The 26056-nt window shown below is 34.2% G+C and overlaps 1 protein-coding gene across 2 annotated transcripts; it reads right to left on the bottom strand.

The window, feature by feature from the left end:
* Nucleotides 1-2286: 2286 nt before the first annotated feature.
* Nucleotides 2287-25558, bottom strand: LOC106707597. Of its 2 annotated transcripts, none has more exons than XM_045679667.1 (5): nt 25153-25558; nt 6361-8031; nt 4692-4925; nt 3330-3612; nt 2287-2906 (listed from the first exon to the last, which is right to left on the bottom strand). In XM_045679667.1, exons 2-5 carry the CDS (start codon nt 7921-7923, stop codon nt 2683-2685), a joined length of 2304 nt encoding a protein of 767 aa, XP_045535623.1. In that variant the 5' UTR covers nt 7924-8031; nt 25153-25558; the 3' UTR covers nt 2287-2682. The 2 variants fall into 2 exon arrangements, with proteins under 2 accessions (XP_045535623.1, XP_045535624.1); XM_045679668.1 differs by lacking the exon at nt 25153-25558 and adding an exon at nt 14193-14508.
* Nucleotides 25559-26056: the final 498 nt, after the last annotated feature.

A 26056-nucleotide genomic window follows, 5' to 3' on the forward strand; every position in this document is an offset into this window, starting at 1 on the left:
AATATTTACTACGGACATAGACAACATAGAGTCATGCAAATTACATATACATAATACATTTATGTACCCGTTTCATAAAATCAGATGATTTTTAAATAAACATGAAAGAATTTATGCGACTTTATTTTATATTTTAATTATCTGATTTTCTTTTTTTTTGTGAAAAATGAAATGCAAATACACTTTAGGCTTGGAAATAAATAAGTGATTAGTTTAACGTATGAAATATTTTCACACATAAATGTATGTATGTATGAAAGAAATAGCCACTTTTCCAAACTACTTAAAAAAATTTATATCAATCATAAAAAAGTTACAAAAAAAATCCAGTGAAGTGATTTTTTTTACTAATAAAATGTGCAAATTACAATTTTTTAAGATAGATTAATGAAGGTATTTAATTTTTGGCAAGAAAATAACTGTAGCGTTTACAATACGCTTATTCTAACAACTTACATCAGGGACCCCCAAACTATTTTGTACAAGTGACCCCCTTTTCCAATATGAACTGTTACCTCAAACCCCCCACATGACCAAATTACCTACTTTTAAGATCTATTATTATTATTTTCATTCTGATTTAGGTCAATAGAAGACAGAGTGAGAATTAGCTTTAAGTTCGATATCGACCAGTTTGAGAATCCCTGACTTACATTCTACTACTATCTTACTATTATCACAAAAAAACTATTTTCAAGATCTGGTCTATTTATAGAAAAATATTATTAATATTGCTTTTCATTTTGAAAACACATGATTTCTGTCAATACGAGTACATTTTTTAAATTACTTATTCATATATTAATCAATTCCCTTTGTAAAGTTAATTTGTTATATTAAATTAAATTCGACAATTGCAAATAATTTCAACAAAACATGCAAAATTACAAAAATAATAGCTGTCAAAATAACTCTACTGTAACTACAACTAAAGTTTAAAGCCGTAACATATTAAAAATCTATAAAAAAAAATTTCCTACTTAAAATCTAATCATGATTCTTAAACTAAATTAATTGAAAAAGACCTCAAGATATTTTTATTATAACGTACCTTAAAAATAATGATAATCTAAAATTATTTTTTAAAAAAAAGCTATGACATTTTGGTAAGTAATTTTACTTGCACGATATTTTTTAACACGACATCAAAAATATTTTTTTTAAATATTAAAAAAATTAATTAAAACATTCATTATTTATTCGATTTAAAAAAACGTTTCTGATTTATAATTTGTAATAATTATAAAATTACAAAACAAAGTTCCACAAGTACATTGTATTTGCAACTTAACTTTCGCTTATTTATTAATTTTTAAATACTCTAATATAATGTTCAATCAATTACACGCAAACTTTTTATAAATACGTTCAAATATCTAACAAAAAGTCTAACTTTATCATTTGTATCATTGTTGACGTTATATTAAATCATTATTTATCATTACTTGGAAAAAAATCATTATTCATATTTCCCTCATTTGTAATAAGGAAATAGTCTTTGAGGTTGATTCTGTTTTTTACCAATCGTAATATGTATGTATGTTCACAATTCAATTCATATGTTGGCAGATTTTTTTACAGAAATTCACTCGTAATTTGTATATTTATACAAAAACAAGGATATTTTTTCACTAAATCTGCATTATCTTTTAGTTTTTTCAATTATATATTTTTTGTTTCGATCATAAATTACAAAAAATCACAATCTACAACAATTTCTATCAAATCGTGTAAAGAAATATTATTCAAATACAAATGATTATTTCAAATTATAATAGTAATCATTCACGCGTTAGTCAATTGCTTGCCATTATCCATTTCTATCCACTACAACATTTTCCACTTCTATCCATTATATTTTTCACTTCTATCGACTACATTTTTTATTTCTATCCAATTTAATGTCATAATAAATTTAAAACGTCATCAACCTCAAAAACTATGATTAGTTAATAAAAAAAATCAAATAATTAAATTCCAATAACCCTACTAGATGACAAATTTAAGGTTATAATGTAATTTTTAGGTTATAATAATTGAACATTCAGAAATATGTATTAACAGAAAAAGAGTTTCTTTTAGTTTATAAAAATCTAGATTTAGTTTGCAGTGAACTTATGCAGTATGTGTAATTATTTATTAAAAAATACTGTAAGAATCTTAATAAATAAGATAAATCTTATAATGAATAAAAAAAGTTTTATAGTTATTTTTCACACGAGAAATCTTTATTAGTTAATTTACTTAAGAAGAAAACTACTCAATATATCTCACTACTGTTTATTTTAGTAAAAAGTTTTACTGAAGATTTTCAATATTATAAAAGATAGTAAAATTTAAACTCCAATCGATTTCGTTTCAATTTTCTTCCCTAAGTTTTCAATCAAGTTTTCTACAATCAATTACTATTTCTACTCCTCTACCGTATAATATACTAAAAGTATTTTAGTAAATATCGCATATTTTGTACATAACAAGTTTAACTGTGAATTTCCACTGTTGAAACACTTGTATAAAAACATACTGTCATTCCTATATATTTAAATAGTCAATTTAACACAATTGTTAAACAGTTAAAAGCGATTAACTTCCACACTCAGAGTCAATTTAAAGATGACTTAGAAAGTCCCTTAGTGAAAATTAAAATTCCGATATGAATATAATGTTTTATCCAGTGTGATATCATACGAGGAGCTTACCATTTACTTTGAGGTGTCCGTTGGCGATGTTGGGCTCCTCGCTGCAGACGGAGGCGGAGGCGGAGGCGGAGGTGTTGCGCTGCTGGTGGTAGCGCTTGACGCGGTTGTAGATCGGCAGGATGATGAACACCACCCCCGACAGCGCAATGAACACCCCCGCCAAGTAGAACGACAGGTCGTACGAGTTCGTCATGTCGTAGATCCAACCTGAAACATCATAGTAAATTATGATACACATGTCAATTATAATAAAAATAAAAATTTATATTACACACAATCATCCGCAATTGCATATGCCTCGCCTATCTCTAATAGATCGAGGAGGGTCTTGTTTATTGTAATTCACGCATCATCCATTGGTCCTTCGAGTCGGATCAATGAATAATGCGCGATGATATCAATATTTACGAACTGATATATTTTTCACTATGAATTTTATAACAAACAGTAACAAGATAGTTATATATAAATGTACAAGATGTAAGATAAAACCAAAACGTCAAGACTTAATGCATTTCAAAAAGTAAATTTTAAAAATCAGAAAAGTTAATAAATATAAGGAGGCGCGAAGAAACCCCGAGGCCGCAACAGAGGACATGCACAGAAATGAATAGTGTAAATGTGAGCAACCTGCGAGAGGCGGTCCGGCGAGATTGGCGACGCCCTGTATGAGCAGCAGCAGACCGTACGCGTTGGTGAACTTCTCGAGCGTGATCTGCTCCACGAGGATGATGGAGGTGAGGGAGTAGTTGGCGGCGATGGCGGCCCCGAACGCGCCCGCGGCTGCGGCCAGAGACACGTACCCGCGCAGCAGCGGCATGGCCGCGGTGGCCGCGCCGCACGCCAGCATGCAGCACGCGTACACCGCGCTCGCGTCCACGCACTCCCAGTCCCCCACCCAGCCCAGCAGGATCTGTGCCGCGCCCGCGCACTCTCGTTAACTCATTTCAACACAGGAAGGAGAGGGAAAACAAACTATTGAATCACTAGCGGTCCAGCCGTTTCAGAGATTACTAGAAATAAACGCGGTCTTGTGGACAGACCGACAGAGTGACATTAACTGGCGCTATTTATATTATTTATATCATTAACATATTAGATGATTTTCAATTCAATCATCCTAATACTTCATAATAGTGTACAAAAGCCATGTCAATATAATTACGGAAGTTTCTGGAAGCTCTGGTAATGTTTAATAACGCAATAAAAATTTAATATCCTTTACAAATACAGAATTAATGTCATTTTATATTCTCAACAGTATGAAGTTTTTGATAAAGCAATAAGATAACGTAAAGTTGTAAGAAATAATTTTTGTAGAGCAATGATCTCTGGACATGAGGTCAAAGATGCCTGTTATCTTCAATTGCCTAATTGAGCATTAGGAATACTTATGACGCCAAATAAAAATGACAACATCTTCAGTGTTAATCTCTTTTCCTAACACAATTCTTTAAACATATTGATAACATGTATGATAACATATAACCATGGATTTCTGAGCCCAAAATATGTGTTAAATAGAGATTTTAGTTTCAGAAACTTACGGTAAGAAATGCAAAGTGACATTTGAAGATATGTATCTTCAAATGTCGTAATAATGTCTATGTAAAGATACAATTGAAAAATTCACTAATCAAGTTGTGGCAAAAAAGAATACAATTTCTGTTATATAACATATAAAGTTTTCGTATTCATTATTGACTTACGATATAATAAACCTCAACTGAGTTCCTTCTGTTGCAAAAAGAAACGACATTTAATGTTTATTATTATTATTTTAAAACCCTAAAAGACATTTACTTAACACGAAAATATCTAAGTTTTATTTCATAAATCATTTTTATACTTTGATATTAACAATGACAGTTTTTTCTTATATTTCTACAAACTAAATAATAATGTTAAAATGGCTACAATCCCACAGATCTGCATATTTATGCAACTAAGTGTACATGTTTTTGGGCTGTGTAAAATGATAACTATACTGACCTCTCCGAACATATTAAGTATTCCTATAATAGAGATGAGCATGGAGGCTTGCGACTCGTTGAAGCCGAGACTGATGCCGCTGTCAGCGATGTAAACATAAGGCACATCGTACCACATGTAAAGCAGGAAGTTGGATAGCGTGAACACGAGGAACGCCGGGTTCCTAAAGTGCGAGAAGTCAAGCACGTCCACTATCAAGTCCCAGAAATCCCACAGACCAGCGTACCATTGAACCTGGAAAATTAAGATAAAAAAGCTTCACAAATTATCCTTAATGTTTCTTTTTTTTAATTAATAGATCTCTAATCATTTCTGCCTAATCGCGGTAATTAAATATTTTTAACCCAATTGTTTCTTAATTCATATTCATAAATCTTCTATATATCTATATATATAAAAGAAAGTCGTGTTAGTTACACCATTTATAACTCAAGAACGGCTGAATCGATTTGACTGAAAATTGGTGGGCAGGTAGCTTAGAACCAGGAATAGGACATAGGATAATTTTTACCCCGTTTTCTATTATTTTTTTTTATTCCGTGCGGACGGAGTCGCGGGTAAAAGCTAGTATTGAATAAAATACAATCGAAAAACATAATCTATTGTTTAGAGGGCAATCGAAAAACTTTTATAGGTTTAAATTTCATACTAGATTAATTTTTGCTGTAAATAAACTATATACTAAGAACTGTTCCGTACCAATGGTTTATAGCAACTATCTCCATACATAGAATTCAAGTAATTAGTTTGACGAATCTATTATTAGTTATATGAATAGAATTACTACGAAAACAGTGCACTTGTTACTGAAATAACACGATTGTTTGCGTTAATCAGTAAAAAACCATTGTACGAGCATCAGCTATTCAGTGCTTATGATTTCCATACAATGGTTGCGACGCAAACAAAACAGAAGCAATAAACAAAACAGTCGTTATTATAATTATCTTTTGTCTTTTATCCAATAGAAATTGTTTTGTTTCAACTGTGCTACTAGAGAAAGACAAAAGAAATGAAAAGATACGTTTCTATTTTACATATAGATAAGTGGACCTAGCACGAATATTTGCCGAAATCGCCTTCGTATCGTCACGTCAATTATGTCAAAATTAGTATGAGATATTTTGTGTACCTTACGTCCGATATGGGCACAAATTTTAATACACATTATATCGATGGCGATTGTGACAAATATTCGTATTAGGCCCACTGTATTGAATGATAGAACGCGAGGTCTCGATGCATCTGAATAGGTTGATTAGCAATCACTTAAGCCAATGTAGTTCACTTCATGACCCTCTAAAGATTGACAACAATGACTTCAATTGCCTTCGCAACCAATACTATCGTATGAATAAATCACAAGACATTAAGAACATGGAAAAACATTCTTGAACTACTACTATTCTTGAATGAATATGGCAATTTTTCTTACTTAATATAGATTTAAACTTTTACTTATTCACATTTGTGTTGTGTGGTACACGGTTGCTATATTGTCTTTGTTTAAATAAAAACTGCCATGCCATATGCAACTTTACTGAAAGCTATTAATCCTGATTTCTAGAGGTGAAGACGAAACGTCAATTTATTCGTAGTTATAATCTAAAATGTTTACGGTTCAAAATGGCTTACACCCATTAAAATTCAATAAAATGCACACACTCACCTTTTCTTTGGCAATGGTGGTCATAGAGTTCCTGAAGATGTTAGGACACGATGAAGCTCGCAGCCGGTATCGGCTTATGTTCAACATCGCACCCCTGTACGTTAAGGAATGCCGATGTATTCTCAAGTCTTTCAAAAACGCCGGAGGTTTTTTAGTGCTGCCGCCCGCTTGTCGTCGCAGCCAGAGAGCCACGGCCGCTTTGTCTCCGAGGTGCACAGAATTGCTGGTGTTCTCCTGCGGAGGCGGTGGCGTCGCCGGGGACAGGGCGCCCGGCGACGCGGTGCCCGGTGACGTCAAAGCTCGCGGTGGGGACTGCTCGTGCAGCCTTCCGCTATCGCTGAAGCTCCTCGAAGGTAACATCATGCCTGGGTAATTCTGAGCCATAATCGCGTACGCTCTGCCTTTGTTGGACATCATTTCGAACACTTCGAGAGACACGCCTTCCCCGCCCGTCATGAACGTCGGCAGATCCACTAGGGAACTAAATTGTGGTACAATCGGAGACGACACCGTCTCTATATCTCCGGACTCGACTACTTTAATCGAGCCACTGGCGCTGCTCTTGCTATCCGAAATGCTATCGGCCGAAGCCGCTAGGCGTTTATTACGTTTTCGTTCCCTCTTTCGTTTCCTCTCCTTTGCTCTTTCTTCGTTCATCGTTGCGGTCCATGGCAAATCGCGGAATAGCAGACCGCATACGGCCATGTTGAGAAAGAAACCGGCCAGTATCAAAGTGGTGCCGCGCCACCCGTACTCCTCCAGCAAGATGTGCGTCAGGGGTGCAAAGATAAACGTTCCAATTCCACTGCCGCACACCGATATACCGGTAGCTAAAGAACGCTTTTTCTCAAAATAATAGGCCACGATAACGACCGCCGCCACGTAGCACAAACTCAGTCCGAAGCCGGCCATGATGCCGAAAGTGAGGAAAAGCGTCTCCACATTATCAACGAACGCTGATATAACAAATCCAATGGATGCCAAAATAGCCCCAAAAATAGTCATTCGACGACATCCATATCTATCCGTCAAAAAACTGGAAATCGGGCCCGACAGGAGGGGCATCGCCATAAATATTCCTGCGATCAAAGCCGTCTTGCCTTTACCCTCGCCGAAGTACTCCAAGAAATGCGGGTAGAATACTCCGAAGCTAAACGTGATTCCATCGGCGATAAGGTTAACCATAAAGGAGGCGAAGACGACGACCCAGCCCCAGCCGCCGTCCGGGGGCCGCGCCTCGGCGATTGATAGCTCCTCATCGTCGGAGCTCGAGCTCGAGCTCGAGCCGGACACGGAGCCGGCGGCGAGCGGCGACTGCGCGTCAAACTGCACATGTAACCGACCTACAGGTCTCCTCGGCACATTTTCACTGACGACATTTACGCAAGTAAGCAAAGGTTCGCTCTCCGGTATGGAGGCGAGCGCGCGCGGGGCGAGCCGCAAAGTCTCTGGTTCGCTTAAGGCCTCCGCTGGCGGGGCCTCTGTCTGGGTTTGGCCGGGTCCTCCTTGGAGCGGCCGATGGTGCGCGGGCTCCGGCGGCGACGGGCGGCGCGCGCGATCCATGCCGGCGGGGCGCGCCGGACGCGGCGGTGCTGCGCCTGCTTGTGCGGCGCGGTCTCACCGGTCCGCCTGCCTTCCATGCGGACACCACAGCGCCGCCGCGACCTCATGCTGCAATCCATAAAAAAACAGTTGTTAATTTAAAAAAATATTTAAAGATTCTCTAATTATATTATTGTTATTCAAATCTGAATTTTAATCATCATATGGAATCTCTAACACATCGCTACGTACAACGTCAATAATTGTTTTGAATACATTTATTCAATGTGAACCAATTCAGTGTGAATGTGACGATCCCCTATTCACTCGAATTATTGACGAATGCCTACAGAAAAACTCTAATACGAAATGCAAAATTGCTAAAAATAGACATAACAGGAAACAATTTATACCAGCACATTAGAAGAAGAGGATGCGCGGCATTACTAAGAGGATGTACGTAGTGTTAAAACGTCGCAGAATACCAGATGTACGTTGATGAGATTACAATAAGCCGGGAACTTTGACTGGGCTATCAATAGTAGAATGCCAATCTTGCCACACCGCGTCACAAGTGGCAATAACCGACAATGTTTTGACTTAATCAGTGCTGTTATGTTCCAACTTATCCGTTCCACTGGCGAGAGGATAACATTCAAAAGGTTAAGTTAAAATATATTCATTACCTATCAAATCGATATTTTTCAATGAAGAGAGATCACAAATAATAATTAAAAGTAAAACTTTAAAACAACAACAGAAACATTCATGCATTAGAAGAGCGATGTCCTCGAAAAATGACGTAAGCAGTATTAAAGCCTTATACTCCGATAGTTTGTGATCTAGCATTTAAAAATCAATAGCAGGTAAGTGGAAATTTATATGTACTCAGAGTACAATAGGGTATTTTGAGCGAACAAAACACAAAGCAGCTCTCATTACCAAATTATTCACAAGTCTAAAAAATTAATGGTAACTATTACCGCAAAAAATTACCCAACATTAACTTCAGGTACGTTTAATATTAGCAGTTAAACTAAGTGAATGGATAAGAGACTGAAATCTATACTAGGTGTACACAAACGAGGTGGAAGACAAGGGAGGTTTGTTGCACGTTCGTAGGTAACAGAAAGGAAAAGGGGTTTGATCATTATCTCAAGACGAAAAATGTTTCAGCCTATTTCATGTTATTCTAAATAAAAATGTGTTGCATATTGTGTGATAAAGCTGAATTTAAAAATACGAAGTTGGTAGAGGGTTTGTAGTTCCTTGGGGGCATGATATAAAAAGCAGCCATTCCCACTGGAACTCCCGAGGGAAATCATTTAATACGGGACGAGGATGGGGCACGTATTTGTACAGCACACAGATAACGAACAAGTTTTGCACTCAGGAACACAACTCAGGGTTGTGAGTGACATGTTTCTCGATTGTTTTTGATACTTTGAGGTTGTCTAATTGACTCTGGGTTTACATTATCGCAACACTTTTATGCAAGAAAACAAAGTGATAAATCACGTCATTGTCTCTTTGAAATGAGACAATATTTTAGTAAGAATATGTTACTAACAATAGGTATGAGTTTACCATAGAAAAAAAATTTGGCATGCAGTTTCAATGATCAGACTAAAAGCAGGATATTTCGTCATGAATCGCTGATTTAAAAAATAATCCATGCCATGTCGTAATATTAATATAAGTATTTAGTACGAAATTTATAAAAACGAGGTCAAAGACAACCTCGCGACCGAGGCCGAGTCACCAAGAGCTAGTGACAATATCTGGAAACATTTCCGTAAGACAACAACGTGCATTACATTCGTCCACAATTTATGTCGCTAATTTTTTTAATAATATTTGTTTACTCAATCAAATGAAATGATTGTTAATTTATTCTTTTTATAATACAGTTAGTATGCAAATCATCCAAAATTCGCCTTTTTTTCTAGCGCAAACACGGCAAACGTGCAAGCCGCTATAAGTTAAAATAGGGACTACATTCCTGGTATAAAATAATTTAATCAAATGATGGCAGAAATATTGGTTCAGCGAAGCGATAAAACTAGCCAAATAAAACGCAGATAACATTATCAAAATGTCCTCTAATCTATAATGAAACATTTAAATCACACTTCCTAGTGAGACAGACATCTTAGTTTGTAACAACTGTAGGGATTACATAAACCCAGCTACTATATTTCTATATGATTTTATGACGAGATCTCACATTTTCTACGTTGTTTTCTTATCAGTAGTAGTGATAATATCAATGAGATTAGAAACGAGAAATTGATAGCATCAAAAGTATAGATAAATATCCTCCTGATAAACAAGGATTCCTATTAATAAAAGTATTTTTAGCTGTCAAAATTGATAGGAATTTTATTTATTTTAAAGTGCATGATCCATTTTTTTTTATAATGAGATAAACATCTATCTGTGTATTTAATTTAAAAGACTGGTATATGTTTCTGTATATAGTATTCCGTAGTCGCTGTTATAAAATACCACAAAAACAAATGACATACATCTGCAATACGCATAGGTACCAAATGTTTGAGACTTCACCTATTTATGAACGTTTACGATCGAGTCCAAATTAACTTGAGATGTATGAAGCCAATGCCAAATATCTGGGGAATCGAGAAAAACTACCAAACATGTGAGGCGCATATGGACAGGGAAATTAATGGGTGTCCGGGAGTGTCCGACACTGGCCGGCCGCCAGACTGCGACTCGTCTCTACGTCACAGTGTATAAATAATTCCAATGTTTGGCAACAGGACCGCACCAGACTTGTGAAAATTTCCTAATTAAAATACAACGTAGATGAATAACATTTTGTAGAAAATTTTCTGAATAAAGTTTGATTATTAATCACTAAACATTTAGTTAAAAGTTCAAGAGATTCAATTTCCAGGTTTGTCTTTATTTATGATTGCCTAACGAAAAACGTATTTATTTTTTCTCTACAGAAGTAATAAAGTTTAATACCGTTTCTGTGTTAGTGAGTCGATATACAACAAATTTTAAGTAGGTTCCTCAAAGTTGTTTATACAGGGTTGTATAATTCTGGTAAAAAAAACCAGACAGGACTAAAAGTACGTCGTAAACATCATACGTAAGTAGGTGTTTACGATGTTTATTTTAAACTTTGAATATTCTGGAATATTCCACGTTTTAAATATTCCATACGTCATCTGTTGGCAGAAAATGGTCAATTGGCAATTTTTTTTCCTTTCGCGTAATTCATTTTTCAAAAAATACATACTGACCAATTGCCTTAAATATTTTCTGCAAGATTTATTAAACTGGAATATAATTATCGTACTAATATTATAAATGCGAATGTTTGGATAGATGGACGGACGGATGGATGTTTGTTTGAAGGTATCTCTGGAACGGCTCAACGGGTCTTGATGAAATTTGGCACAGTCCTTTACTATTCTCAACAACACAGAATGAAGATAAAACTACATTGTTCATTCTCTTCCATACATTTTCTACATCACATGCAGTTTGACCATACTTTCTTATCCAATATGATAAAGATATGTGTCATATTCTAGTTTATCGACTTAAGATTGTTGCAGACATTTCGTTACATACTAGATCAAAAATTCAAATAGTTGATACGATAATCGACCTCTGGGACCTAAAAAGACCATTTAGTGATTAAGTCATTCGTTCCCTCTTTGAACAAACGCCGGCGCCAGCGGGCGCACGTTCGCCGGTCATCATTCAGTTAACTCCTTGCCGGATGTCACCCGTCATTCAATTGTCTTACTTCTACTTAACGCTTCAACTGAATAATTTGCTCTATGAATCGATCATATTTTCTTACTGCTGTGGGCTATTTTAAAACAAATTACCTTTTACGTAACATTGATATTTTAGAAATACATTAAAAAAAATCCAGTTTGAATAACGCTAAAATAATACTAATGAATAAGTTACAGTTACATGGACTTAGTACAAAAATTGAAAGCTTTCACGTAAAAAAGCTCTATTCATGTAAGCTTACATTAACACATTTACGTTTATTATTCAAAGGCTTTTGAAAGTTTAAACGAAACGAGGCGCAATTCGCAGACATGTAGTCTATATTCAAATGTAATGTTAGTTTCACACGAAGGCAGAGCAGTGAACTGTGCAGTACTACTATCGTCTGAACGTACACTTATTGCGAAAACATTACTGGTCTATCTAAAGCGAGTGCGGTCAAACAGCAGTACTATTTTGTACTACTGTTCTGTCTCACTACTATACTACCCTCGTGTTAACCTAGCATAAGGTTTTTAACTAATCTGGCAAAATGCCAGCGTCGTTGTTCAGATTCCATTTACTTAATGGATTATAAGACAAGACTTTGTGACCGTGGTTACCCAGCGCTAATAATATATTATTCATGTTGCCCATACTTATGTAACAAAGTGTACATGGCAACACTAAACTTATTACGTAAAATATGACATTTAAGATCATTGTGAATGATTCACTTACGTAGGCGAAATGTCAAACTGTAATTATCCATAAGACATAGGAAATTAGATCAGCTAGATTGTACAACGTTGTTTGGTCTAATAACATTGAAAAATTAAATAAAAATACAATTTTTAACTTTGAGAAATATTTAGGAAATTGTTCTTCCTTCACACATCGTATTTATCTTACAATATATAGCATTCAAAGTAATATACACACTAAACTCTCCAATCCGGTAATAATAACGAAGTAAAAACCCCAGCCGAGGCCCATGAGGGAGCCCTCGAGCCTAGCCTCTTAAACAAGGTTTAGGCTAAGTGCCATCTGCGCCCGGCCACCTCAAGCCCGATGAAGCTGTTGCCTCTTCAAGTTAGTGACTACTCAGTCACAAAAAAAACTAATTTATTAAGAGGAACCTGCTCTTCTGATGAAATTATAACAAAAAACATTAATACAAAACCAACAGTAGTTAGAATAGAGTGAATAGTCTTTAATAATCTAACGTGTATAATTTTTCGATAACATCACCGCTTAGCATCAGATGGGATTATGGACAAGCGCTGTTTGTTCATAGTAAAAAACATAGCTTCAAGTTAACACGTAACATCACCGCTTAGCATCAGATGGGATTATGGACAAGCGCTGTTTGTTCACATTAAAAACATAGCTTCAAGTTAACACGTGTCTTAACCATAAATAACTAGTCTTAAACGAATCATTACGTTGTTGTACGAGTACAAATTAGTTAATTGTTAAAATAAACAATTATTTATAGAATTGTATCTATCGCGGGTAACGGACCGATAGCGTATTATCACTGGGCCCAGGGGTCATGGGTCACGGTACCATTGACTTATGGAAGACTTTATATAGAAAAAAAAAGTAGAAAAGAGAATCTCACTCCACGCTCCGGGGTGAGCTACAGTCACTCGGTGAAGATGTATGAAGTCAGAAAAGGGGATAAATAGAAGGACATTTTTTTTATCTATTCAAAAATTATACACCAGAACTTCTCTTATAAGTGATAATGGTGTTCTTTTCTGATGCCTCAAGAGCACGACACAGCGATTATAGCAAACACTACAAACATATAGGTTCATTGATTGCTAGTTTTTTTTATAATTTACTAACCGTAGCTGTCTTTTTGCCTTTAACATAACTGATAAAATAACGTACGTGACTTCAGTAAGATTTTCAATATATACTTTGTTGTTCAACTAATAATAACATAATATAACTAGTTAACACGTGGTCGAGATAGTGTAGCTATTAAATTATACACAGTACTAAGAAAGAGAATAACCAAGTAAAACATCAGTACTTTAAAGGAACAAATTACACAGTACTTCATATCCATTATTGACCTACGATCGGAAGCTATGATTTACACAATGCCTAGGCGGTTGGATACTGACACCGGTGACATTTCACAGAAACAAACAATGGGTGTCATCCTACCATACATCAACACCGCACAGAATTGTACGGAAACTCTTCACAAATTAACGATGACCTTTTCAATAATAAATCCTATGAACGAATTCATACGGTTCAAAGTAAATCCAACAGCAACCATAATAATGTTTTTATTGCCATCATATTGTCCTATATTTTTTCCTAGTTGACAGGAAGGTAATGATTATGTTCAGCACTTTCCTTCTGGCTGAACATCTAGCTTAAGTACTGTTGGTTACGTTAGTTATTCAGCTCGGCAACTCTAATTAAGACGCTACTATGTTATTTGTCAACACCCAAAAGTAGTTTACGTATTAACGAGAGCCAATGTAAACAATAACAGTGAGCACCTTGAAACGAGGCATGTTGGCAGCTCGCGCCTCACCCCTGCCAAAACAAACCGCAGCCGATTTCACTGCATTCCTCAAATATCGCCAAAATACAAGCTCACTCACAATCAACGCACTATCCACCTCAATTTTGATAACACAACCACTTATTACACTATTTTTAAATTTCAAAAAATAACACTGGTCATTATATTAGCGCTACTTTTATTGCCACAGAATATACACTGCCTAACTCTATCGATTGTCACAGATTAAAAAATCAGCATGTCAATCTGTAGATGCAAACAAACGACATAGCGACATGTTCGAACGCGCGTTCGTCGCTCAACTGAGGGGCCGGCCAGTGGTCGCCGACCGCTGAGTCGAGTCATTATTTAATAGGCAGATAAAAGATTATCTATTAAGGCAACCTCGGTCAATACGATGCTAAGTACTTATCACAATGTGAACCGAAAATATTTTGGCTATGGATCGCTTGAAAGCATTATATTAGTTAAAATTGATTTTAGAACATAAGCACAAGTTAAGTTATCACTTAGTGTTAATATAATATTTAGAACCATAAGTATAGACATTTCAAAAACTAAGTGGCAATCTAAATCACTGTATTTAAACTTCAAAGAAAAAATATCTTCAAGTGAATGGGTGGGCTTCAAGAATTATTAGCAAAGTTATAATTTTGGACAAGGTACTAAAATAACACAAAAACAAACAAGAAGTTACTTGTCCCCAAAATCAATCATATTTGTATCTGAAAATAAATCGGACGGCGTGAAATTTTAACAACATTGTGACGTCACGTCCCAAGTTCAAATGGAGTTAGTTACATAAAGACGTGACCCTAATCGACAAACAGATACGTCTCCGGGGTCCGACGCTGATGGAATTTGTATGACAACTCAAGACAGACCAGCATAACTTGGACTGCACGTTCAACACAAAATTAAGAGACTTTGAGACGAAATCGTGCTAAATAAAAATTGTAATTTTAACAAGACTAAATTGGATTTATCAAATAGAATAATAAAACGTGTCTGTCTTTTGGATTTATAAGTAGAATAATTAAATAAATAAATTGGACAACGCTCGTGTAATTAGTTCGTCTCTTTGTTAATCGAAAAGGTATTAAAAAACCATAATCTCAGTAACCCAATTTATACAAAACTTAGTCATTGTCGTAATATAGTAATCAAAGATAGAATTTAAAGAAATAAACTGTGATTTAATTGAATAAATTTATCAGTTATCGTAACAACCGATTGGTGCAGACCAATATCGACAGGGTTACGTAAACAACTCAAACATTCTCAGAATATTATTTTTTATCTGTTTCAAGGAGGAATACGAATGCATCATCAAAATGTTTGCAGATACTAGTAACAAATAAAAATGTCAACTATCCATTATTGCATATATTGTTATTATATTATTACTAGGCTATCGCTGCGACTCCGTCCGCGCGGAATTAAAAACAACTAGTAAGTAGCCTATGTGTTCTTCCAGACTATGTTCAACATCAGTGCCAAATTACATCAAGATCCGTTCAGCCGTTCCATAGATACCTTCAAACAAACAACCATCTAAACATTCGCATTTATAATATCAGTAAGATTTTACTATTTTATTGAATAAAACTCGTTATTAATATAAAGGAAACTTTGAATCAAATTTATATATTGATTATCTATGCTATCAGATATAACTTGAATTATCGCGATGTACCGTGATTATTATATTTTTAATATTTTAGGACAAAATAAAACTCAATAGTTTCATAAGCAGTGCACAGACAGACAAAAAAGAATATTTAGTTTTTATAATACCAGTTTTATTATGGCATTAATAAAATACGGTCAACAAATAATGAATCTTTATAATTTAACCATTGTAAGACAGAAAAAACGCTGTCCATCCGAAAAAGAAAACAATACAGCCTTAAACAATTACCTTTTGTTTAAGTTATCATATCATACGTAACTTATTACAACTTAATACACTTTTAGATATATAGAATTAGGCTTTCACTCTATTAAAGTTAAAACCATTCCATATCTCTTTTTTTTTGTTCAGATAATCAGTATTGTATCAGTATCAACTGTATTTCTATATTATTTTAATTTAGTAGAAATTAATGTTTATTTCACTTTTTTGTGACAATCGAGATTCCAACGAACTTAGCGGACATTACAGAGGTTCGTCATTGACCCTTGTTTAAACAAACATTAAGCTTTATTTGCTAAAGGATACTCTAACGAACCTTGATTACTGAATTCGCTTCGAAACCGATAAAAAAACCTTATTTGACACATTCGAAACATAATATTGAACCATTAATTAATCAGAAATTATGTTGCTATAGTCTCAGGTTTAAAAACCAAATATGTATATAATTCGTATTTGCATTTAAAAACTTTCGAAAACATCCTATATACGCCCATGACGCTCTCAACGCGTAAAATACCACGTGTAAACGTTTATACGCAACGCGATCTGCAGTGGAGTGGGGATTCTGCATTGCGTATGCTGTGGCTAGCTGCGCGTATCACTATATTGGCCTGCGAATAGTTATAAATAATCGTGCCTATTTATACTAGATTTTGAATCGTACACAGGTAAAATAATTTATGCGAGCCCTTGTTATGTACTAACTGCTGAAAATGATTACTGTTTCGTAACCACGGTATTTTTAATTCAGATTTTAAACCATTTAATGAATATTTCATATTTTTTATTACACTTTTTATTTTAATTTTAAAATGGTAATAATTGTTGTCATTATCTTGTTACATTTGCAGGCAGCATGCGGCATAAATGCATAATTACAATTAAATTTCAAGGTAGTTCTACTAAAAAGTTTTAATACTTTTACATAATCTATTCCTTGAAAATGCAAAAAAAGGTAAGCTGGACTGGATATTGTCCGTTCATTCAGTCGGCTGTTGTAAATCTGCAAGCGTGGGCATTAGCGCAGCTGTCACTTTCATGTTTACGTCTAAATGACGCTTAAGCTGAACAATTACACAACTTTCTGGATTACACAATAAATATTCTGTACCGATTTTTATTTTCTTGTATGACAAAAAGAAAAACGATGGATATGTTTTAATCAAACCAAGAATATTTTGATAACGTTCTTATCTCTGATAAAAACTTCATGAATTTTACTGTCTACAAGTCTGCAATAATCAAACAAAAAATAATTCACACGTTTATTTTCAATCAAAATATCAAGTACTAGCTATCGCACACGACTCCGTTCTTGCGGAATTGAAAAAATAAACTTAATAAGTAGGCTATGTGTTCTTCCAGGCTATGCCAAAGTTCATAGAGATCTGTTGAGCCGTTCTGGAGATACCTTTTAACAAACATCCATCCATCCAAACATTCGTATTTATTAGTAAGATTCACTTGTTTCAAAGACTCACTAAAATAAAAAGCAGTAACAACTTCATGACTTCAAATATAGCGAGCCGTTGTATTAAAAAACATCCTAAACCTATCACACGGCACTTGACCTGGTTACCGCCAACTTGTCTTGCATTTACCCTAGCTGTAGAACTAGGCTATTAATTCCCATGCGACTTGCTTTAAATTCTTTTTCGTTTTAAAAATAACTTTAAATACGCCAGTTCTGGATTAAAATTGACTAAAATCCATCTCAATTTACTAAAAACTGTGCTTCTTAAACGTAGCAATTTTGTAGTTCAGTTCACCTTTTTGAAGTTGCTACTTGTATTGAAATTTAAAGCAATTAACAAAATTACTAAGCGAGCGAATTAAACGTGACAAGTAGACGATATTAATTACCTTCACTTATATCAAGCGAAACTTTACAAATATGATTAGTCATTTTACTGAAAGCGACAGCCCTTTCAAACATTCAACAACATTCGTATACCTTCTATTGTAATGGAATAAGGTTTAATTTCGCTTATTGTAGTCGACCGTAGTTCAGATTGGGCTTGAGGTCTGAATAAGTTGGAGGTCGTGTGAGACAAGGACATTGCAGAGATATTTGAAGGACGCCAACTTGAGCGACACAAGGCAATGATCCTAGAAAGCGTCCAGTACCTACTCATTTTATAACGTTAATTTTATTACGCCTTTAAATGTTGACATCTTAAATGAGACCCTTCATGACATACGTTAATGATGACATTGAATAAACATGGCTCAGATTACCAAGAACTTAAAACTTTAGACGAAATACAAAAAATATGAGAAAAAATGTCTCACTTTTCATTATAAATGTAGCTACATTGAAATCGGAGCTAAAGACGGCCTTAGCAATATAATGGAATGAAACCCGAAGAGAGTAAAATGGATGAAATATTAAAGTAGGCTACCTGAAACCTGGCTGCTAGTTATATTAATCTTTATTATCACTTTAGCAGGCTTTGTCTTAAAGCACTAACCGCCTCGGTAGCTTATAAAAAATTCTTAAACATTCCGCGTTTTTTTTTAATCTGAATAGCTGACTGAAGTGAGGCTTTAAATTTTTTAAACTAAACATACAACGGCTTTTTTAAAATTGTTATATGTTGCGCGGTTTAAAATGAAATTATTTAATAAAGTATTTGGAGTCAAGAATAATTTCTAAAATTATTATGCATCTATGAATATCAATAAATCTTAGCAAGTTTTTGTTATAGATAAACCACAATGTATCGATAAGTCACATCCCTTTGGTGTTTATCAGAGCGTCACTAAGGCCCCCCAGCGTGCGCACGACGTCATCGCCCGTATTGGATAGCGGCTACCGCAGTTTAATCACAACTCACCGCATGCATTCTTATGGTATCCTGGTAACCGAGTACACAAGTGTTATGTAACTTTCCGTAAGTAAAATTTGATCGCCACAAAATCTTACAAATATTTATAAATGCGAATGTTTAGATGGATGGATGGATGTTTGTTTCAAGGTTTCTCCGGATCGGCTATAAAGGATCTTGATGAAATTTGGTACAGATGTAGAACATAATTTGAAAGAACTCATAGGCTACTTACAAAGATTTTTTTGTAAATCCGCGCGGACGGAGTCACGGGCGACAACTAGTGATAAATAACTATACCAATTATTTATTACTAAATGACCAAGCAATATAATTACTAAATTCATATATATTACTAAAAAAAATACGTGTAACGTTTTTAAAAAGGAAAGCTAAGGTGAAGGAACGATAATATGGTAATGAGATGTTCGAATTCGCACTTGTTCGTAACTGCAATATATGCATTACGACAAAGCCCCTTTAATAAATGATAAATAATCTACAATATTTTTTGTCTAAGCTAGTACATATGTACTACTTCTCCGCGTGTTATGTAAGACGCATGCGAGACATAGACACGTGGCCGCGTGAGAGGATCAAAGCGCAAACAATGTTAATACTCTACGCAACAGCAGATTGTTTACGAGCACACATGTTATATTCACGCGTATCTGAAGTGTGTTAAGATTTTTTTAAGGACATAGGAAAAGAAAAAAGACAAAATTAAATCTGTTTGAAGAGATGTGTTGTGTTAAAACAATATAATTTTGTACCTACGGGTATGCTTGTAAAACGTGTTAATTTAGCATTATTGCAAATATATTTTGACAAACTAATCTCATTAGTTAATTAGTTTATTTACGAATTTTGTAAATGTAACATTCTATATTTTTTCATTAAAAATACTTATAATTGTGTTCTTCAACAGTGCACGTGTTTGCAAACTGTGTTGCCGACGAGACGAGGCCGAGGTCGCGTGCTATCTGTTATTACTTTCTAACAACTCTATTCTCAACTCATTAATATCGAGAGATACTCCACGAAACGACTACAATATTAAATATCTTCTAGTTACAACTAGAATTTAATAGGTACCTACTGAAATATCATCACGTAATACACAGATCTTATTTACATTTTTGACTGCATAAATATCAAATATGGTGAATATATTTTCATGTAGCGGATATTCATGCATTATTCTAATTTATTCAATAAACTTAAGTCTCATGAGACAATACATTGGGTATCCTTACGTCACACAATGTCTAGACTAGCTAGCATCTGCTACGGTCACGTACAAAGGGCCGCATAGATGCCGTGGGGTGGCAGCAATTTATCCATTCCACTTCCCTCGTAGACACGTCAACTTTCATTTCATTACATCGTTCAGATTGTTTAATAAAGTAGAAAGGTTATGCTTACAGTATTTACTTATCTTTTATGATGTTAACGTTAGCAAAATACGTTTATATTAATATCTACCTATCATTTGAAAAGCTGGTAATTTTAAACAAAAATATCACTACTGCTCTTTCGTTTAAAGATAACAGTAGGTTTCCTTGTCAAAACACTTGTATAAAAACATATACTGTATCTTTTTAAAAAGAATAAAAGGGATGGTCCGGGAGCCAGCGACAGATTTTCATGACCAAGTCCCTCCCAATCGAAAATTCGTAAAATGCATAAGGGACTTATACTATGAATACTCGCGACCGTCAGCTGCGACTACGTGGGTGGGGTGGGCAGTGGCAGCCTCCCACTGAAACATGGAGAAAAAAAATTTTTTTTTTTGCAAGCCATGTTTAGTCATAATAAGTCCCTTATGCATTTTACTAAGTTTCGCTCGAGAGGAAATAATTGACCGAAAATGCACCTGGCTCCCGGGCTAGGATGACATGACTGTACAGATGTGTCAGTAGTGGTACAGTAGAGAGTAAAACAGAAGCAGCTACATTAGCAGTAATAATTTCTACTTAACTTTGACAGTGAAATATTTTCCACCAGCGCTACAATCAAGCCGACCTCAATGGTGTGCCATCGGGCCTCGCTCTAGTAATCCAGTTAACCGTCTTATAGGCATAAGGATCATTATCATGCACAATGTAAATCTCATAACTATAACTAAACAAAGTAACCAATGTTGTCAGAACATGACCAATAGAAGTGGTCGCAGTTGCAGAAAAAATACCAATATGGTTGTCTATAAATTTTTTCACACCTGCCGCATCAGTGTAATCAGCCTGTAACGATGACGATGAGCTCGAAAAACCCGTATTACGTTTCTTACGAACCTTAAGTTAAACTACGCAATCCTACAATGACTACATTAAAAAACAATAAAGAAAATTTAGACGTGACAACGGGATAAATAAATTATTTTAAAATCAAAAAAATCTTCAAGACAAACTAATAACCAAAAATTAATCTAAAACTTATTAACTTTAGTAATTAACTAAGAAACCAAATAAACTGTTGAATTTTAATTAACTGGTAAAGTTGGTATTGGCAGAAAAGTTCAGAAAACTTTCTGAATCGACTTTAGAAACAAAAAGTTCTGACGGCATGTTTTCTCAACTAGGAGTACTTATTTGAAGAAATTGTTGAAAAAGACTTACGAGTAGATTTTGTATGAGAAATCAACACTAAATATGTATAAGTAACTATTAATCAACTTTGAGCAGTTTAAATGAAAAAGATGAAGCTTGTACCATAGACGTTTTGCTGTCTTCAAATTAATCCACTATCATCGAGACGATTCAAGAATTAATACGGTAACTGTTAAGACTGAAAGTCGCAGCCATTGACTTCCAAGAACATCTGAAAATAACTGTCCTATATACCCGCAATTTGAGGCAACAAACACTATTTATGAATACTGTAGTTAATAATATTTTTATTCCAAATTGCATGTCATATTTAATTATAATTTATTGCTGTAAATTATTTTCTGACTTTTTTATTATTATTAAATCCTAAAAATTAATTTAAGAATCAACAGAAAAACTAACTTATAACAAAAACGAATAACACACAATAGTAACTTATTAGCTTCGTAAGATTCAAACCTTCAAGATACGAAAGCGACCTTCCAATAACTATTACATGAATTATAATTAAGGGCAATTGGTGAACGCGTGCTCAATCGCCTGGAATGTACCAGAAGTATTGTAAACAAATCAACCCATTATGACAATTCATTGTACCACCCAACGCATCTCGCAATTCTTACCAACATATACTTAAATTTATGTATCAATTATGAGAAAATAAGGTTACTTTTTACTATGATGAGTATTTTACCGATAACATACTAGCTGTCGCTCATGACTCCGTCTGTGCGGAATAAAAAAAACGTAATAATTAGCCTATGTGTTCCTCCATACTATGTTCTGCATCTGTGCCAAATTTCGTCAAGATCCGTTGAACCGTTTCGGAGATACCTTCAAACAAACATCCATCCATAAAAACATTCGCATTTATAATATTAGTAAGATACCTGTAAGTAGTATGTTTTCTGGTCATAATGACATCTCAATTGTGTGATCGTGTTAAAGCATCGTTAATGCGCAGTGCGACAACATCGATCGAATTTGTCTGCAGCCTTTCTATCCAGGATTATCTGTACTTTATATTTGACCCATTTTTATATTTTATTCTATATAGCTGTCGCTGCTTGATATATGAAAGGATTTACTCATTAAAATACCTCTAGTTGCTATATTCTACCTATAGTGCAATGTATGTAGATATAGGATTGCCTTGTGACGATGAATATAATTTTTGTAGAGAATATAATAATTTTATTTATATTCAAAAACGTAGAGATTGGTACAAGGATTATTCTACACGTGTTATATTGAGGTGTGCTTCGGACACGTGTCAATAAACTGCGATATTTCGATAGAGCGTTAATTGAAACCAATCAAAGCTCTCGACCTAAATTGAATTTTGGTTCCACAACGGACGTGCTATTACTGATCTGAATATGTGCAAAACGGAACAATGTAACTCCAGAGTTCTAACGTCAACACGCAGGTTTTTATCTATGTATCGTTTTAAAATATTCTTTAATTGTTTAATACAACTTCTATTTCAAAGTTGTCTGATATTACAAACTTGTCTTAAACACATCTATCATAAGTATGATGAAGTACTTCTTTATGGAAAATCCCTAGACTAGTGTATAATTTTTCAGATACTTGAAGCTCGTTTGACCCACCACTCGCCTATATATAGATTCAAGAGGCTGTTGTATACCCTTTGAAAAGTCACAAAGATTTACGTAACCTTGTGACGCAAATCTTTGTCGTTTTACTACTTTCTGTGACAATAAAACTCTCTGCACTCTTCAATTTACAACAGAAAACAATTGACACGACTGCTGACATATATAGTATCAAAATGAATTAAGGGCTTTAATCAGTATTGCCACTAGTAAATATTCAATTATTTATTTTAATCCATTAAGATAATAATTTAAAAATATCTACTTCTAATTAATGTAAACTAGCTTTTACCCGCGACTCCGTCCGCGCGGAATAAAAAATAGAAAACGGGGTAAAAATTATCCTATGTCCGTTTCCTGGTTCTAAGCTACCTGCCCACCAATTTTCAGTCAAATCGATTTAGCCCTTCTTAAGCTATAAATAGTGTAACTAACACGACTTTCTAAATAATTCTATAATAATAATTTCTAATATATAAAACAATGGTTCATCTTACTAATTTTATAAATCTGAAAGTTTAGATGAATGGATGGATGTTTGTTGGAGCCGTTCTGGAGATAGGTATCTCCAGGCTCAGTTGATCTTGCTGTAATTTATTTGGCAGAGATGTAGAACATTGAGTGGACAAACATGTAGGCTACTTATTAAGTTCTATGCAGATGGAGTTGCAGGCAACAGCTAGTTTGTTTTAGAAACCAACGGTAAGCAAACATTACAGGAACTAAAGTATAGAGTTAACATAAAACATCCTTACAATACACAAATGTACCACTGAAAATGTTTTTTTTTATAATATCACAGAAATAAATACAGTAGCAGTAAAATGTAAGGTAATTAACAAGATTTTATGTCATCATCAGCTCACTATATGTCCCCACTGAGGGGCTCGGAGCCTACCCTAAGTTAGCGGTGACTAGGCCATAGTCAACCACGCTGGCCAAGTGCGGGTTGACTTCACACATATCATTGAATTTCTTCTCAGATATGTGCAGCATCACTATGTTTTCCTTCGCAGTAAATCAAGAGAAACACATTGGTAAATGGCAGGATTTGAAGTCAAGATCTGCAGATTTCAAGTCAAGTGCTTAACCCCTGAGCCACCAACGCTCTTATGATGTAATATAACACAACACTATGCAGCTATGAGAAATTATACATTGTTATGAATTAGTCATGTACATTGTTTTTTTATGCAGTAACAAGTCTCCGATGTCATTGGACATTCAATGCCTCACTCATCAGACAAAACAAAAAAATACTTATACTTTATGCCTGTTGTGTGTGGTCATGGTATTAGACTAGTTGAGCTGGTCCATTAAGTAAATGAATATGAAGGTTTGAATAACGCTAAAAAAATTCTTTCGGATTCAGAAAGGAAATAGCTATTTATATATTTGGTTATATATATTTTTATTAAATGTATTTTTCCTAAGTAAAATTACATTATAACATAGGAATGTTACTAATTTTTTCAATGCAAATTTTCTGATGGATGGATGTGTGAAGGTACGTCTCTACGCATCTTGATGAAATTTGGCATAGATGTAGAGCAAAGTCTGGAAGAACACATAGACTCCCAATAAAGTAAAATAAAAAAAAATGTAGTCTTCAATTTCTTCAAGTCTTTTTTTAATTAATTGAGTTTAACTATGTAATTTGGTCTTAGATCTTAGTTTAAACGTTTTCCAGGCTGATGTCTGATCTATGAAATCTGTACTAAATGGTTGTACCATTTTATGATCACAAATTTGAAATTCTCCGGAATTGTGCATCTATGTATATACAAATTTATAATTAAAACAAAGTTTTACTTCTTTACAGAAAAAAATGTAATTATGACGCATAAATATTTTTTCCTTATATAACATAATTTATACAGTCAGTAACTAATTAAACTTTTCTTTTTATTTTTAGAACACAGTAAGAGACCATTACACATGTAATTAAAAAAATACTTACCAAAAAGTTGTATCGGCCTGGACAATGCTAGAAAACAGCTCGGACCATTGCAAGTTCTGCACGAAAACACGAAATACTCGATAATAACGATTTAATAGCTAAGTTAATAAAAACAAAAGCGTGTAAATGTTACAGGCACTTGATTCGATTCTTTACGTTTTGGAAGAACAGCGTTTTGTTTTATGACTTAGTGTATTATATTAATATTAAGGCAAATGTGTATTGTTTAAAATTGCAAGGTATACGTTGCTTGATAACCAAAAAATAAATTATTTCACCAACACTCATTCGATTATCAATTACTACGAACGAAGTAAAGAACACTTTATGATAGGTGCTGAATTCACGAATTCTCAACTAAAAGCGAACTTTCCTGGAATGCGATTGGCCAACGAAATGGAAAAGAAAGAAGGTCGGATATGGCAAAGAGTATATAAGAAAGATACAGAAACCACAGAAACAGAATATACTCTGTAGGAACCACAAACAAGCAGAGAAAGCAAAGAACATGCGGCTACTTTCAGTGTTGCAACTTGATAAAAGAGTAGTAGTATAGTAGTATTTAAAAAAAAGCTCAAAAATTATTTAATACATTACATTCATTACCATAAAATTTCTTTTCTCATTATTCATTTAATTTATATTTTCCTAAAATTTACTTTAATTTAAATTCAATTAACTTATTTATTTTTATTTATTTAAAAATAATTTTTGATCCTGCAATCAAATTTTTTTAAACAGTTTTGTGGGACGTTGTTGTATTTCCAAGGTTAACACTATAATATAAATTAATAATAGAGTTTAAAGGACACCGATATCCAATGCCTTAATAAATTAAAAAAGAAATAGTTTTGTTTGCCTGTTTGCCAGTCTTCAAAAGATAATAGACATTTATAATTTGACA

This window comes from Papilio machaon, chromosome 10, assembly GCF_912999745.1.
Source record: "Papilio machaon chromosome 10, ilPapMach1.1, whole genome shotgun sequence".
NCBI lineage: Eukaryota > Metazoa > Arthropoda > Insecta > Lepidoptera > Papilionidae > Papilio > Papilio machaon.